General features: G+C 32.7%; 1 protein-coding gene across 6 annotated transcripts in view; it reads right to left on the bottom strand.

Moving 5' to 3' along the window:
- The window catches only part of LOC106463042, a 231,148-nt gene that overhangs the window by 77,182 nt on the left and 134,920 nt on the right, over positions 1-19,046 (bottom strand). For all 6 annotated transcript variants that reach the window (XM_022390767.1, XM_022390758.1, XM_022390776.1 and 3 more), the window contains exons 3-9: positions 16,447-16,626; positions 6,471-6,591; positions 5,626-5,725; positions 5,359-5,448; positions 4,343-4,459; positions 3,760-4,007; positions 2,701-2,839 (exon numbers count right to left, since the gene is read on the bottom strand). In XM_022390767.1, coding sequence (XP_022246475.1) covers positions 2,701-2,839; positions 3,760-4,007; positions 4,343-4,459; positions 5,359-5,448; positions 5,626-5,725; positions 6,471-6,591; positions 16,447-16,626 — 995 coding nt within the window. The remainder of the gene's footprint in view (positions 1-2,700; positions 2,840-3,759; positions 4,008-4,342; positions 4,460-5,358; positions 5,449-5,625; positions 5,726-6,470; positions 6,592-16,446; positions 16,627-19,046) is intronic.

Below are 19,046 nucleotides of genomic sequence, written 5' to 3'. Positions count from 1 at the left end.
GACAAGGTTTTGTCATCTTATATTAAAGTTTTTCTTCATTACCCATTTAAGCCGTCTCCAGCCATTATTAACTGCTAGGTTAGTTTTTGACACTAAGGTGCTGTGAAGCTAAAAATAGCAAATAACCCAGTAAGATGAAATATACGAACCTGACCCCTAGTGGCCAGTTTAAAAACCAGCCAGTAAATTGAATGTTAAGAGAGAGAAAGAACTATAGCTAATAACGAGCGTATCAATTCTGTGTCGCCTGAGGAAATAAGTTCCGGGAACTTAAACTAATAAAACATTCTTACTTTCTGTCAGTGAAAGAAAAAAAAGTTGCGTTTATTGCACGAAAGTCTGATATTTAGGGTGTAAACAGAATTTTGTCTTATCAGTGGTTATTAGTTATTTCAAACGAATGTACAAACGTGACACTAGCAACGACTAAGCAAGGGTTTTTCGAGAAATTATTCGATAGGAAGAAACTATTAAATTAAAAATAAGACATGCTGGTACATAATTAATGTATGTTCAGCTAACACAGACAATACGGATACGTAGCAACGTAAAAAACAAATACGGTTTAGAAGTAATACGGAAGATGCATCCAGTCAATCTTTGTAAAGCTTAGCACGCAATTAGTTTGTCTGTGTTTGTGTACTCACAAAAAAGTGGATTTCCAATACGTTAATGCAACATCAGCGTCTTAATACAGGACAATACAGTGTAAAAACTCGAGTGACGTTTGACTTATGAGGTTGTAGTTTCCTGCCGCTAATTTGCCCTAGAGGAAGAACGGGATGTTAGGTCGACTTACAAAGCAAATATTCCAAGCGACTGTTTACGCGGGAGCATCCAAGGGCAACACTTACTTCTAACAGCTGTTAGTAATCCGAGAACCCCTTTTAATTAAAACATTTTTCGCGGCCCCTTAAACTTATCAATGCTTTTTGTTTTGATAAAAAAAATCCGTATATATGAAAAGTTGTATTCCAAAATTGAACGTTTTAATACACATATATATATATATATTTAATTTTCCGAAAGATATTTTTTTATTCTATAAATAATTAATATATATATATATTTATTTTTTTATGAAATTTCGGAAATGACTCGCGGACCCCCCAGTTTGAGAAACGCTGATTTATATATTTGTCATAAATCAGGAACTGCTCACTACGTGTTGCAAAACAATCTCACTAATCACTACAAACCTGTCAAAGAGGGACTATTTTCAACAAATCATCCAAGAAAACACAATTACGATGACAACTTGAATTCAAAGCCCCCTCTCACTTCTTTTTTTTTTACCGCCTGGCATTGCCTGGTGGTGAAGACACTCGAGTTGCAATGTATAGGTCGCGGGTTCGAATCTCGCCACCGTATGTGTTCGCTCTTTCAGCTGTGGGGAGTTATAATGTGACAATCAATCCCATAATTCGTTGGTAAAAAGAGTAGCCCAAGAGTTGAGGGAAGGCTGTGTTGACTAGCTGCCTTCCCTCTAGTCTATCGTTTCTAAATTAAGGGCTGCTGGCGCAGTTAGCCATGGAGTAGCTTTGTGCGGAACTCAACAAACTTCTTTATACTCAAGGTAATGTGAAAATGAGGTAGAGGTAAATAACAAAACAGATTTAGAAGCTAGCTCTGTCTTCTACTAAAAGCTTGAATAGATCATATAAATCATGGTATGAATATTATAAACAAGAAAAAGTACGTTTGTCAAAACTAACGAAACCAAAACTAACTAACTCTTGTAGGAAGCTATTGCTTAAGCAATAGAGAATATCTGTACTTGTTCATTATTCATTATGTACCCAATTTATCACTGTTTCAAAACAAATTCATGTCTGATCTATAAACATAAATACGATAATTTTAACGTGTTGAATATCTTGAGTAATTAAATTTTCACGCAGCCAGTGACTTTACGATCTATATACGATTGAATGGTTTTAATTATTCATATGGTTGTGAGATTCTTAACAGCTAATTACTCTCCAAGAAAAAAAAAACACACAACCTTTTAACTGCTTTTAGTGAGTCAAATGTAGACCTAACTTCAAGTTTTGAACAATAAATACAAATATCTCTTTCTTGTATACCTATGGTGAATTTTATAACTTATCAGCTTCCAACAGGCCAATTATTTTATCACTAGGGTTAAGTTGTTTTTAAAATGTACAGAAAGGTCCGCATGAGGTTGAAAATTTCCAGTAAAATAAGTAGTGCGTTCTGTTAGTGCAGGTCTTGATAATCTTTAAAACGAACGATGATTTTTTAAATCAGGTAATTTGTATGTTTCTGTTTTACACAGGTCAGCACTTTATGTACTAAAATTAACAATCAATATTCACAAACTGCCAAACAAATTTAAAATTCCATTTTGATTCTTCACATACGGATAAATTAATCTGATAAAAGGTTCATACACACGTGTGTTACTTCAAGTTATTTTAAAAATAAAAAAATGCAAACCTAACTGGAAGTATTTCCAGAATATGTTCATTTTGAAACATTGTTGTGTTTCTAAAAGTCCTATACAAGTAAAAAAGGCAAACCTGACTTGGAAAACACCCGTTAAGTTCTTTATTTAGAGACATTGTTCTTCAATTACTGTGCACATTTCATCTCTAAGAGTAACACTGGATAAACTAACCTGGAGTAACTCTGTGCTGTGTTTCTAATAGATCTAAAAGTAAAACTGGACAAACTAACCTGGTGTGCTTCTTCTTCAAAGGTCTTCATTTGTAGAAACTGTTCTAGTTTCTTCAACCTTCGGTCTGCAAGTTTCGCTAGTTTAGCTGTGGCTTTTTTTAATTCACTATGTAAACTACTTCCTTTGGTCAAACAATCCCTGTGAACCAGAATATCATGGCTCAGTTACATTATTACTTCAGTAATAAACCCTGATTTCACTGTTTATATGAAGAGTTACTCAGGACGAAATGAAATATTTTAAGTGAATCCTGTTTGAAGAGTCAGTGTATACATCATACAAGTCAGTATTAGGAGAAACAAAAAACCCTTTCTCCTCATAAAATTGAAAAGTTTAGGCATTTAATCCACAAACAAGCTCAATAAACATCAGTTTCCATATACACAATAACTTTATTTGTATAATGTTATAATGCACATGGAAACGTTGGTGTCATGTTTATTGAAGGCATACAGAAGTGCTGTCATCTAATGTATTTACTAACGAGCTGTTAAATTACCATATTTCATTATTCAAGTTGTAGCAAAGAATTACTGAAATTGCTTTAGCTGTTTGGAACAATATCAACAAAAATATTCAGCGTTTCAACTGTTATCTACACATGTGCAGATAGTTTGGTACACCGAGAAAGAGAGTGGAGTCTGCGCTAATACACTTCAAAACGATTCTGTATCGGAACATTAACCTATTACAGTATAACTGTCCTATCTATTCGATAAATTTCTAGACTACTCATACAAAATATAATATGATTAACGATACTCGAAAACTAAATAAACACAGTCCATCTTATGGTATCTTTCAGTAGAGTGGATCTTTAAGGAATACGAGTCATACAGTATTCTTTAAATATCAACAACTGATATATAGTAAAACCAGTTAAAATGTTAACAGTCATATCAGGACCTTCACTTTTCTCTTTATATATGGCATAACGGCAATAAAATAAACTTTACATTTAATTACTTAGATAACTTTGATATACATTACTAAAGAAATGCCTGTATAACTGAAGCAAAATGTTTTACTTACTGATAAATGGAAATCACAAAATATACCTGTAATCGGGATTACAATGTGTTTTACTTCCGTATGATTCTAATTCCTTTAAAACTGTATCTCCTTCGTCCACTAGATGGCGCAAATGTTCGTCTTGAAAGGCCTGGTTGATAAGTCTTTTTTGTTGTTCGATTATTTGGCTCGTCAGCATAGCTGTTGTTGGAAGTTTGCTCCCTCGCAATTCCTGCATGATACTAACTAGATGACGCCCCGATAGCTGACAGCCAGTAATAAATGGTTCTAAAAACTAAGAACGAAAATAAAATTTGTTTATCCCTGTAAAATCACTTTCATTCATGAATTTAATAATTTTTCGTTGACTTGCAAAGCACTCAATCGAAGTAAAATATCATGAAAAATAATTATTATAAATTATTATAAATACATTATTAAAAATAATTTTACCTTAAAACTATTACGGACTTTTAATTAATTTTTATACATCTGCCCACAGAGTTTAAATATTACGAGCTTCTGAAATAAGAAAAAAAAACTACATTTTATAATATTTCTAGTACAAACTGGCGACCGGTAAAGAAGTTACAGAGCAAAAGTTTTAAAGGCACATATACACACACACACCATTCTGAAACTAATCCACTCTTGGTGGTCATATCTGTAGTATCCGGAATGTTGGGGAAGTAGTTGATCTCGCTTAACAAATGTGCGCAATTTTTCAATAGCCGTGACAGCTTCAAACTGAGGAAAAAGAAAAAAAGACATTAAACTTGTAAAAAATTTCTAATAATTTTTAAGAAATCGAGAAAGATGACGGTTATTTTCCAATATTTACTTTAAATATTACTAATGGACTAAGTTCTGTGCTTTTTTTTCAAAACCACGAGTTCGTCCCGCTTGCACGAGAAAAACATTTTTATTTGCAATATCTTAGATTTCCATCAAGTTTTGCAATTACTAAATATATTTTTCCAAGTGAATATAACACATAAAACTCAGTGCAATACAAATTCAATTTAAAAAAAAAAAGAAACTTAAAAGTCTTGTAACACACGCGCAAAGATTCACGTTAAACATTCCAATCAAAACCAGAACTGGGAATATGTGTCAGAAGAGACGTAGTTGTCTTATTCAATAGCCATTTACATATAATCAACTAAATGGTTTCACGTAAAATAATTTATTCTGTAGTCACAAGGTCTTTAAAATTAACATTAAATTTTCTATACGCCCGTGTTTACTATATAATTTTTCACACATTTCCAAACAATGGAACTAATGAACTTGGTATCAGTTCTAAGATATTTGGAGCTAGAAAACTAAATATTTTGCAAGAAAAGTGACATTACTTTATTCTTTATTTTGAGATCCATATACACTAGATTTACTCTATTGACAGGCTATTCGTTTGATAACAACAATCAAAATCTCATACATGTTCTTCTAGAGACAGATCTAAAACGATTTCCGAGAGTAAAGCCCCCTCTCCCAGTTGCTCAGCGGTTAGTCTGCTGGCTTAGGACGCTAAAAATCGGATTTCGAAACCCATGGAGGGAAGAACACAGATAGCCCATTATATAGCTTTGCGCTTAACAATAACCAAATCAAATGTGAATACTGGAATGTGAGGTTTTCCTTACCTTAAATCCGCTCACTGGAAATAGAGGTACGTCTTCAGGTTGGAGTTCAGTGTACACCACAATATTGTTTATAGCATTCGGAATGTTCGCCTGAAAATAAACAACCAAATTAATATTAAAATTCATCCCTTGCGCCAAACTTCAGGATAAGTTGCAAAAAATATGACTTCCTGCTAGTTTATCTCCCGGTTTAAGACGAGTCAAAAAAGCTTCTATAACATACACATTAAAATAATGAAAACAACTGGTGTACCAATTACAACTTACTTCAAATAAGCAAAACGTCTCGTCTAAGATTGTCCAATCAGAAGCCTGGGATTGTTGACCATCAATCACGATGCAGAAACCGAGGGCAACCACTTCTTTTCTAAATCGAAACGATATGAAAACGTGAGAGACATCGACGAGTTTTGAAGAAGAAGCAGTATCAGGTACCGTTTATTTTTCTAGAAATATGACATTTATCAAACTAACGAAAAACAATTTTTCTCACTAGAATGAAGCAAAAATGTACATTGTATTCATATACGTATGTGTGTGTGTATGTATGTACACTAACAAAAGCAGCGAAAATGAAATTTACAAAAAGTTGTACATTTGTTAATTACAATTGTTTTTTGTATTGTTATATGACCAGATTAATAAACCTTCATTTCCATAAATATAACGATTAAAACTAAGATACGTGACAGATACACAAATCATTATTGATCAATGAATTAAAGCATTTGTTGACTAAATTATTTACTAGCACCTAATTACAACTCAATAAACTCTCATTCAGTCTTAGTCAAAATTTACTGAAGTTACTTAATAGTCGTTTTTTAAATTCTAGTGTCATATCAGTTTAATAAGTATGTTTCTTTGTTCTTCATAATTACAATGTATATATATGTATACACTGAAATAAGTATTTTAGTTATCTTGTCTTCAACTTTCTGGGATGTTTAAATGATGATTTTTGTTAAAAACAAAACATTTACTTTGTTTTACTATATACCATTAAAAACAAGATTTAGGTATTTTTTCTAATTTCGTTTTGATGTATAGTGCTTTGGTTCACGAAATTAACTTTTAGGTGAGGAAAAAAATTCCAAATAGAGGTATCTTACCGTGGAACACTGTGGAAGTAGATCAGTAATCTGGCTAATTCCGTTGCTGTTACTTTCTGGAGTTCCCTGAATATGGAACAGAATACCACCACAATGCTTCGACCACTGACATCACGTGATCCTAGAGAAACGGTCGAGAACAATTATTATCAGATTCATTGTTGTAAGATGGTACAACAACGCAGAAACCATGATATTATTCGGTGCAAATTGTGAAATAGAATAAAAACAAATAAAAAAAACTGTATTACTCTGAAATCCCTTGAACACATATCAGAATATTAGCTCCAGCCTTAATTGAGTAAAAATGTTTACATATGAAGGGTAATACAGATTTTTCCGGTTATATGCGCATAGTCGTCTCTAATTTTGAACTGATAGACTGGAGGAACTACAACTAGTTTACAGCATTTGCTGCCAACTCTCGGGTTATTATTTTCTAGCCGAATAATGGAATTTTACAGTCACCCTTACACTGTATCTACAGGCCCAAAGTACGAAGAGTGTTTTTTTTTACGGCAACGGGTCGTGAACCGTGAATCCTCGGATACGGCCATGCTGGATCTTTACGAGTTATAAAGACAAAAATTTTACTTAGTATAACTTGTACAAGCTTCTGATTTTTTAAAGAAAGATGTTAAAATGAGATACTGTCATGATATAAAAGACTGTTTAGTTTATATATTATTGATTAATTTATTTTGTGGGCGAATATTTTATTATTGTTTAGTTTTGTTATAATAAGAGTTAAAAGCAGGCGAATGTAGTAAGTTATGTTTATAATTCATTGGTGTTGAGACTATCGAACGTCGTGTGCAATACACTGACGTCGAAAATATAGAGATTTCTGGAAGGCCAGACGATTAAGTGATAAAGATATAAGTAGTGTGAGACGAGCGAAAATAACTGAAATAGAATAACAGAAGAGAGTAAAGTTAAAGGGTAAGGAAAAGTTCGGTGTGAATTTAACTACCATAGAAGTGATAGGCCTAAGGTTTAATATATTAGAGTAAGACTAACAGGAGATAAAAAGAAGAATTATTCCATCAAAGCGTGGTTCTAAAGTAATTGAATCAACACTCTGACAAAAGGAACAGAAGATATATTGAAGAAAGAAGACCAAACGATTACGGTAACTAGCGCCACAATTGTAAGTGAATCACACACAGAATACTAATAGAGAAGATATATATATATTATTTGAAAACAAGTGAAGTGCATGCTGTTCATTTATCGCTAACAAGTAGCAGACACATACTGTAGACGAATCCTAACCCTAACAACAACACAGTATACATTTATAATATTAAGAAGTATAAGTAAAAGCCTTTTAATTGACAATTGGCGACCAAACCATAACCATAAAATCTGACAGATACATAATAATGCACGTATTAATTTTATTATGAAAGTTCCCTGAAACAACAATGATGTAATATAATGGCTACTGGTCTAACAGTCCCTACAGATAACACAGATCTGTAATACGGCTACTGGTTTAACAGTTCCTAAAAACAACACAGATCAGTAATATGAATACCGGTCTAACAGTCCCTACAGATAACACAGATCTGTAATACGGCTACTGGTCTAACAGTTCCTAAAAACAACACAGATCAGTAATATGAATACCGGTCTAACAGTCCCTAAGGACAACACATCTATAATATGGCTACTGGTCTAACAGACCCTAACGATAACACAGATCTGTAATACGGCTACTGGTTTAACAGTTCCTAAAAACAACACAGACAAGTAATATGAATACCGGTCTAACAGTCCCTAAGGACAACACATCTATAATATGGCTATTGGTCTAAAAGTCCCTAAATGCAACACAGATCTATAATATGAATACCGGCCTAATAGTTCCTAATCAAGACAACACAAATCTATAATATAACCACTGGCCTGACAATTCCTAAGGACAACACACACTCAATGCTTTTTGAAAAGTAATAAATTTAACTTTGAAATTTATAAAAAATATACAAATCTTATTTTTCAACTTAATTCCTTTTTAATTTTATATTTCTTAAGATTTTTTTTAAAACCCCGGTTACAAAATAAATTATTTTATTACTAAAGTTTCAAACCAGTGCCTTATTTAAAGAGTATTTAAATTAACATCAATATTAGAATATTTTTAATGTTAACAACAGAATTACTAAATTAAAAAAACCCAAACTTCACAGATTACAGGTATTTTTGAAAGATGCTTTACTTACTTTGTCCCGAATAACTTTAAAGTTTCTTTGGAATTATCCACAGTATACTTAACTAAAGTACATCTAAAATACAAGCCAAAACCTCTGAATCCCTATTTATTAAACATTTCGAACCCACCCACCCCCCAATGGCTTTCAATTAAAATTTAAAGAAACGTTAAAAGTGTTTTTTAAATATTAATATTTTTTATTACAATTCCAACATAGAAAAACTTTAGTAAAAAAAGTTAATTCAACCCGTAAAAAAATTAGAATTAGAGAGATAAAAATGATTACTTACTAGGAGGGTCCAATTTTCGGGATTTCTTTGTCCCAAATTATTAGTTTCTCCAACACACAGTTTAAAAAATAAAAATGTGTATATTTTGTATAAATTTTAAAGACATGTTTTTAAAGTAATGTTTTTTCTGGTTTTTATAGTTTTGATGCCTGTGATGCAACGGAACCAGTTGAATAAAGAACAGTTTGGTGAAGAACGAAATTATTCGAGTTTATATATCTATACACGTATGTACATTTAAAGATTAACCTCTACAGTAATATAATTAAGTTCTACTGCACGGATATATATATAAATGTATTGTGTAAATATTGTGTTTCTTGTTTATTTCTAACTACATTATTATTTTAGTAAAACGGTCCCCTTGACAACCACAAACTTAAATTTTCAAACAAATGAATTGAAAATTAGCCAGGTTATTACGTTTACATACACACACAAACATGAAACGCAAGTTGAAACAATCGATTACTATCCTAACAATGTTTCTCGTTTTCTTTATTCGATTGCTATCCTAACAATGTTTCTCGTTTTCTTTATTCGATTGCTATCCTAACAATGTTTCTCGTTTTCTTTATTCGATTACTATCCTAACAATGTTTCTCGTTTTCTTTATTCGATTACTATCCTAACAATGTTTCTCGTTTTCTTTATTCGATTACTATCCTAACAATGTTTCTCGTTTTCTTTATTCGATTATTTCTATCGTCAATCAACTTCTTCGCTATCTACAGATAATATTTGTTTTCGTATTTTAAGTCTACAATGTTTTAGTATTTCAACGCGTTTTAATATACAGTATGATATCGTCTTGTGGTGTCCAATTCAAAAGTGGGGACAAAAAAGTAACGGGGTTTTCATACACTGTATGACTTGCACGTGTAAATAACTTAAACAAGGTTGTGCTTAACAAAAAAAGTTGGAAAGTATAGGCGTCATTCTGGAGCCAACGCGTGCCCATACGTCATCAAGAAGCAATCAGCTGTGGACTGAGTGAATCACTAGCACATGCGTGTTACAGACAGCCCGACAACTTACCATCTGGAAGTTGTCAGGTTGTATGTGTTCGTGAAAACTTATTCATATATTTCATAAAATATTCTTATCGTAATTTTAAACACAATCTTACAATATATAGAAATATATATATATTAATATATAAAAGGAAGACAATGTCCTTGAACAGAGTATCCAGAATACAAATACACATAACAGAGTATCCAGAATACAAATACACATAACAGAGTATCCAGAATACAAATACACATAACAGAGTATCCAGAATACAAATACACATAACAGAGTATCCAGAATACAAATACACATAACAGAGTATCCAGAATACAAATACACATAAAAGACTATCCAGAATACAAATACACATAAAAGACTATCCAGAATACAAATACACATAACAGAGTATCCAGAATACAAATACACATAACAGAGTATCCAGAATACAAATACACATAATAGAGTATCCAGAATACAAATACACATAACAGAGTATCCAGAATACAAATACACATAACAGAGTATCCAGAATACAAATACACATAATAGAGTATCCAGAATACAAATACACATACATGGAAGTGCGAAGAAAACATCGTTTGAACATTTCTAATCGAAGTTGTCATCAATCTAACAGAAGAAAGTCTGATAGTGTCCTCAATATACACGTGTAAACGGATTTGCGTTTATGGTAAAGCCACTATGAGTATCCTACCACCGTCCATAATTTTGAACTACTGACCCGTCAGCAGCACCCTATCACCCAGGCTAAAAGAAATACTTTATGGTATCGGTCGCATTCCAACCCGGATTGCCAGTAATTAAAATGTATCTTCAAACTCTCGAACGTTTTAAGTATAAGCAAATTCTGTTTGAAGTTAGTCCTAGAATGAAGTTATCAGTTTTTTAAATTACTTATGCATTCATTGTGTGGGGGTCCATGGTTGCACTCGATATAGCCATTAGGGTTCCCAATAACATATGAATTACATAAATATAAATCAAAAATACTAATAGTATTTAAGTTCATTAAACAAAGTACTGCTGGGGTCTGAGTAATTTCTCCCAGTATTTCTTCTTAGTTTTTAAACTAGAGTTAAAACATGCAAAAACAAAGTTTTAAACTATATTTGAGCTCCAGTGGTAGTGAACGGTATATAAATAAGTTCGGTTATTTTCGGATTAACCGTGGCTCTATGAGTGTTTCTATTGCTTTATTTTCATCCAAATGTGGTTTTCTAAGACAGTTTCATTGAGTCGTTTTACATGATTTTGTTCTGATACTGTCATAATTTAAAAGACTTTAGTTTAAATATTATTGATTAATTTATTTTTGTGAGTGAATATTTTATTATTGCTTAGTTTTTGTTATAATAAGAGTTAAAGGCAGACTATTGTAGGAAGTTTTGTTTATAATTCATTGGTGTTGAGATTATCGAACGTCACGTGCAATACATTGACGTCGAGAATATAGAAGGCAGGCAGAGGATTAAGTGATAAAGATATAAATAGTGTGAAACGAGCGGAAGCAGCAGACAGATAATGACAAAAAAAAAAAGGAAAGAGTAAAGTTACAGAGCAAGGAAGAGTTCGGCGTGATGTTAACTACCGTAGAAGTGATAGGCCTAACGTTTAATATGTTAGAGTAAGACTAACAGGAGGTTAAAAAGAAGAATTATTCCGTCAAAGCATGGTTCTAAAGTAATTGAATCAGCACTTTGACAAAAGGAACAGAGGATATATTGAAGAAAGAAGACCAAACGATTACGGTAATTAGCGCCACAATTGTAAGTGAATCACACACAGAATACTAGTGCGATAGTAATAGAGAAGATAGTTCGGCTTGTCACTGAAATTATAAAGTAACTGAATAGGCCTAAGTGGACTTTTGACAACAAGAAGAGAACTATATATAAATAGTGTTTATTATATGCCTATAATCTGTATAGTGTGAAGACTTTGTTGTACGTACGTTTAACTTATTCCGAATGCGTATATATTATTTGAAAACAAGTAAAGTGCGTGCTGTTTATTCATCGTTAAATTTATCGCTAACAAGTCACAGACACCTACTGTAGAAGAATCCTAAGCCCAAGAACAACATAGTATATATTTATACTATTAAGAAATATAACTAGAAGCATTATATTTTGACAATTGGCGAAAATAAATATATTTCAATATTTAGCCAGACACTCAATTTCTGCATAGACCTTCTTACTGCTGGTATCGAAATCATGATGCAGTCTAATCATTACGTACTTATACATACATGTCTCCAGGAGTCATTGCTTGAATCAAGTATTTTTGTTTTTTTCTAAGATATATATAAAAAAGTGAAATGTTTACAGTATTTGCTACAGGTGGCAGAAATTTTTCGAAGTGATTTCACTCAGTTGAAGGTCAGTATTATTTGATCCTCTAATTACAAAATACCTTTAAAAATACATTATGTACATATTGACATACTGGATAACTTCTAATGAGCAAAATGAAGTTTTTATTTTTCTTCTTGTGAACCACAGAGTTAAAAATAGTCGATTTAAATCTTTGTTCTTTTATGTTGAGCATAAAGCTATACAACGAGCTATGCTCTGCCCATTGCGGGTATCTAAACTCGATTTTTAGCATTATAAGCCATCAGACTTGCCGCTGATCCGCCGGAGGGCAAATCTTTACCAAAGCAGAAGTATGTTGCCGGAGATGCGAGCGTAGCGCCACAAACGACATGTTTAGCAAATATATATCTGCTTTGCGGCGAATTACTGACCATTCTGAAGTACAATATCGCCAGTAATAGATTCTTGATTGGAGGATTATCAAAGAAATCTTTTCCAAGGAAAGATACTTGTTAACGAAAACAGCAAAGAGAGGCAAAGTTCATGTCACGCCAGTTTCAAAAATGACCATCTTATAATCAAAAAGTCAAGATATCTAATCAAAAACATTTTAGATGTGAAAAAAAGTGCGTCCAAAAAAAGGATTGAGCGTGCGACCTTAAAGGAATGAAATCAAAATTGGCGGCCAAACTTGTAGCTACACTTATGGCATTGATAAGAATTTTACAGCAAATATTCATTCATTAGTTAGCCAGGCCGCGTATTTTGTTTTACTCACCATCATGCCCTCTGTCGAATAATGGTGAAACCCAGTGAACAAAAATAACATTTCTTTCTAGAATTCCTCGTCGTTTTGTTGGAGTTCTTAATTAATATTAACTTCCGGTCAGAATAAGTTATGTACTTAGAGCGAACCTAAAAATCATTAACTTCCGGTCAGAATAAGTTATGTACTTAGAGCGAACCTAAAAATCATTAAATTCCGGTCAGAAATAAGTTATGTACTTAGAGCGAACCTAAAAATCATTAACTTCCGGTCAGAATAAGTTATGTACTTAGAGCGAACCTAAAAATCATTAACTTCCGGTCAGAATAAGTTATGTACTTAGAGCGAACCTAAAAATCGACCTGGTAATCAATATACCTAATTAAGCATATTTTTCTTTCATTTCTGTTTATAGAAATTAGAATGTGTTGTTTCATCAATTGAGTACTCTTGCTGTTAACGATATTTTCTGCTGTGATCCCAATAACAGGGTAATCTTCAGGGAAAACGCATGGTTATTCTGATATCGTTTTATCTAATTGAAGGCATCTTCATTACAAGCTCTTTTAAACTAATAATCTAACTTTTGTCTATAAAGGAAAGAGAACACAATACAACAGTATTTCCTCAGCTTTAAATACAACTATAATAATTATTTTAATTCCAAATAGCTAGATCAAAAACAACGTCACAATCGTATGGATACAACATTAAACTAACTTCTCCCCTCCTATGACCAGCAAACAATTAATAAAGGCGATACATGATATTGAACCTGCTCCTTTTGTACATTGGTGTGCTGCATTTCCGCAATTATAGGAGAGGAAATTCCAATTTCTTTCATTAAGTAATGGCATATAATAATAACAATTTCATACGGATGTGATCATTACGGAACTGGAATTCAAACCAATGTGATCATTACGGAACCTGAATTCAAACTTCAGGAAAAAAGTTTTATTCGTTATCCTCATTCATATTTTTTAGTAATCAGTTATATATTATTTTATATATATTATTGCTTTTTCTATTTCATTCAGAGCAACTACCTGCCTACGGCTGACTACAAACAGCGAATAGAAAACGTTAAGTACTTTTACACGTACGTAACAAAAACTTAAGCATTCAAAACGACAGTTATACACAGATACAGACATTGATTTCAAATTAGAAGAAACTTTTCAAAAATTCAAGACTTCTCTCTTCAGTGTAGAGACGTTTCTCTAAAGAAGATGTACGTTTACATGGGATGTCAAAAGACGTTCGGAGCGGATGTAATTGTACCTTGCAGATGAAGAGACAAAACTGGAGATGTAGACATTTAAACTGGAAGGGGAGGGAGCAAGTGAATGTTTTCGTTTTTATCTTTTTTGGGTTTCCTGGACTTCAAGTGTTATTGTAACAGAATAGGTTCTAGCAGACACCTGTGGTTGTAACAGAATAGGTTCTAGCAGACACCCGTGGTTGTAACAGAATAGGTTCTAGCAGACACCTGTGGTTGTTGTGAGTAATTTTAGACGGCATGGTCATGTTTATTACAACTTTGAACTACACAATCCTCGCTACCTGACACTATAGTCCCAACCCTGAAACTGACCGTGTTATCGTAATTATATCTTTTACTTTAAGATTCCCGATAAAAAACAAACAACTAGAAAATCAAACACTCCCTATTGGAACGTCTTCTGAAGTTTTTCCAAAACATTTTGTTCTTCCTTTTCGAGAACAATTGAGAAGCAGATAATTCTATATCTTGAACTCGATGGTTTTTCTTTCTACACTGTATTGATAACTAACATGGTATACAAACAAGTCTAAGACAAACGGCTTTTTCTTAATATCAGGGATGTCACTAATAACAAATCTTCTTTGAGATAGAAAAACATTTTCCAACCTGACTCATTTTTCTCACGTGGCATGTGGCTTAATGGAACAAAGCCGAAAAAAAAACAGATTTTAAAATTTTTTGGTCAAGCGTGAACAACACAGGAAGTCAATACTTACTCAATCTTTAATGAAATGCGTTTTGTTTGCGTTAGATTGTGAAACCTAATTAAAATAGAAAAAAAAAGTTGATAACAATCATTACCTTCAATTATACACAATCACTGAAAATGGCTCCGATACTTTTCGTCTTAACAATTTATATTACAAAAATCTGCTAACAGTGTTCGTTTTTTAAGAAGAAAGCTGTACAAGGGGCTATTTGCGCTGGGCCCACCGTAGGAATCTTACCTCGGATTTTAGCGTTGTAAGCCATTGGTTGCGGGTTGAAACATACTAACGGAATACTCACAACTCTCTTTAACTTTTAACAAATCACAAATCGAACTAGTTATTTGTGATACTTAATCTATAAAAACGATTGATTTTGAATTATTTGCAAGAAATACTGACACTTTACACTAACCCTGAAAATTAAAACAAAGTTTTAAACACTGATAAATCGTGAAAACTACTTTATATCAAAACATGCTAGAGTCCTACTATTCGCTTACCTTTAGGTTTAATATCGAAAATAAAAATGTTGTTTAGTCATTAAACATCTCATGAAAATTGGAAACGAAATTTAACTATAATGAGCTATACCAGAAAGCCGACACGTCACGAAGAAAGAAAAAAAAAGTTTGTTTTTATCTTAACGATGCATTTGTCGACCTAGTTGGGTTGAAAGAGTGTAATTGGATTCAGACTTTAGCATTTGGATAATGATAGATTGATAAGCTTAATATAATTTACATTAAATCTATTCTACATTGTCAGATTTAATTTTATAAATTATTGGATTTTGTTTATTACAGTACAGTAAACTTATTTACATTACCTTATTAGTATTTTTGTGTTTTTCATACATTTAATTCATAATTTTATATCATATAGGTAAGTATGTACTCGAGTAAATGGCTTGATATCTGACAGAGAGCACTTTGTGAAACATTACTAAAACCATTTTAAATTCCCTTTTACGCAGAGATAAACCATTTCTGATCATAAATAGATAAGTATAAGAATAAAAGCTTCTATAGAAGTCGTTTTTAATGTGCGAGATCACGAAACAGACTACGCTACAAGAATCGCACGCTAAACGGACATATAACAATTGTTTTATTTAACGAAACAACCATTTGTTTAGCCATTCTATTGTTCTTTTGAATAAGCCAATGTCAAATACTCAAAACGTTTGTTTTTTTGAGTACAATTAATAACCTTTCACGCAAGCTTCCATATAAAATACAAGTAATAAGTGATGATGTAAAAAATCCAGTTAATGTGAAGTGAAATCTCTTAACACTACTACGTAAGTAATATTTTTCACAATTAATTGAAGAGATTGTCGTCCTTATCTTACCTGGCAGGAAAGCTATACCAGAATGTAGTAAATCGGGATCCACCTGGCTGATACAAGTGGGATGAGACAAAGCGTTGTCATGGTAACCGTCGTCAAGATCTTTATCTTTACAGGTACTTGATGAAATCAATTTTGTTGTTTCTTTCACCGAGGGAGATTTAGTGAGTTTAAAAAGGCAATCTAAAAATACAGAAGGTATTTACTAGTATTACACAAAAATACGTTTTTGTTTTGTCTAAAAAAGTAATCAGTTATAAAAGCCGTTTGGATTTTTCTTTTAAACCAGGTATATCGAAAAAAATAAAATTTTTGTCATATTCTATTGCAGTAAGTCTGAAAGCACGTAGACCATGTCATTTTTAGATTCAACACAAATATATAAAATGTCCGTCACCTAACAACTCGTATAGGTATACAAAACGTACTGATCATAACAAAAAATACCAACAACAACAATATACATACAAAGAAATCAACAATATACACAACAAAAGAATAACAACAACATACATAAAACAATATCAACAACAATAGACACAACAAAAGAATAACAACAATATACATACAAAAATATCAACGACAATATACACAACAAAAAGAATATGAACAACACAGTTAAAGGAAATTCATTGTCTAAAAACAGGATAAGGTGTACAGCTCATGTAAGTCTTGTCTGTTTAAAAATAGTTGAATACTTATAATATTTTAAGTGTTTTATTTATGATAACTTCCTTGGGTAAGCACTGATCTTAAAACGAACAACTTATCGAAATTAAAGCTCTGTTTTGTTTTTTGAAGTTCGCCCCCACGGCTGAAAGGGCGAGCATGTTTGGTGTGACGCGGATTCGAACCCGCGACCCTCTGATTGCGAGTCGAGCGCCCTAACCACCTGGCCAAAGCTCTGTATTTAACATCTGCTGTATGGAATTTGTACAAGTACAAAAAATCATCCAATTATTAACCACAACTTCATTCCTTTAAAATCACTACAATTTACTTACAGAAATAGTTGTATTGTTATTTCAAATAAATATAACGTGTTTTTTACAGTTTAATCGTCAGGACCCTTTCCTTTCCTTTGAAAACTTAAAGATCATTAAAACAGTAAAAATTAAGGGGTGAAACACATAATTGTCAGAAAAATCATAGCTTGCCGAGTTATGCTTAATGAACTGTATGACCCTGAGGATACTGTGGTCGAACAGCTTTGTTTTTATGTGACAGAAAAAGGAACTACGCATTATGATTAACTGTTCACTCACGGAGGTCTCGAGCTTTTTACGTCCCTTTATTAAACTGTATACAAGAATTTAATCGCACAATACTAGAAATATCAAAACTCTAACTACGAAATAGGCCCTTACTAAGAGGAGCGCCCGGCATGGCCAGGTGGTTAGGGCGCTCGACTCGCAATCTGAGGGTTGCGGGTTCGAATCCGCGTCACACCAAACATGCTCGCCCTTTCAGCCGTGTGGGGCGTTATAAAGTGACGATCAATTCCACTATTCTTTGGTAAAAGAATAGCCCAAGAATTGGCGGTGATGAGTAGCTTCCTTCCCTCTTGTCTTACACTGCTAAATTAGGGACGGAGGGCGCAGATAGCCCTCGTGTAGCGAAATAAAAAACAAACAAACTAGGAGGAGTTTGTTACAGTGGTGCTATTTTAACTATCTTGCCTTTCGGTATTATCTGAGATACACTGAAGCTACTTTCTCTCTAACAAGAATAAAAATACAATCACGTATAATTCATGTACCAGTATGAAAAAGCACATTTTCCCAGGTAATTACATAGTTCGAATTTTTCATTAATTTGTATAACTTACGTTATAATCTAACCGCGTATACCCCATTAAGGTATGTCTTCACAATAAAGAGTGTGACAGTATATCTTGGAGCATAATAGGTTTCACATCATATCCAATCCACACTGAGAAATAAAAGTAAAATAACACCTTACTGAATACACTGAATGGCACCTCATGCAACACATGGGTTACAAGGGAACCTCAAATTTCAGACATAGCTGTTACTAAGTTTGAAATACTAACTAGAGGGAGAGAAATAAGTTTGTCATAATCTGCCACTTACAAGGCTACTCTTAAACAAATATTTGAATATTTAAAGTGTGATCAGCGGAATATTGCGAGCTCGGACCTTAGACCTTCCGATCCGCATTCCAGCACGCAGACCAATAAGCCATATCTGGCCCAAAATAGCAATTAAATTATTATTATTATTATTGATCTACGACCGTTTACCACCAGAGTGCATGGAAATATATGTATCAACAAAGAAAATTAAAAAAAATCAACGAAACATTTTATCAGCTAAGAAAATTTAAAACAAATCAACGAAGCATTTTATCAGCAAAGAAAATTAAAAAAAAATATCAACGAAACATTTTATCAGCAAAGAAACTTAAAAAAATCAAAGAAGCATTTTATCAGCAAAGAAAATTTTTAAAAATCAACAAAACACATTATCAGCAAAGTTTTTTTTTAAATCGACGAAGCATTTTATCAGCAAAGAAAATAAAAAAAATCAACGAAACATTTTATCAGCAAAGAAACTTAAAAAAATCAAAGAAGCATTTTATCA

Source organism: Limulus polyphemus, unplaced genomic scaffold (genome assembly GCF_000517525.1).
Source record: "Limulus polyphemus unplaced genomic scaffold, Limulus_polyphemus-2.1.2 Scaffold50, whole genome shotgun sequence".
Lineage (NCBI taxonomy): Eukaryota > Metazoa > Arthropoda > Merostomata > Xiphosura > Limulidae > Limulus > Limulus polyphemus.
Note: the sequence above shows the minus strand (reverse complement) of the source record. Positions and strands in the feature narration are given on the sequence as shown.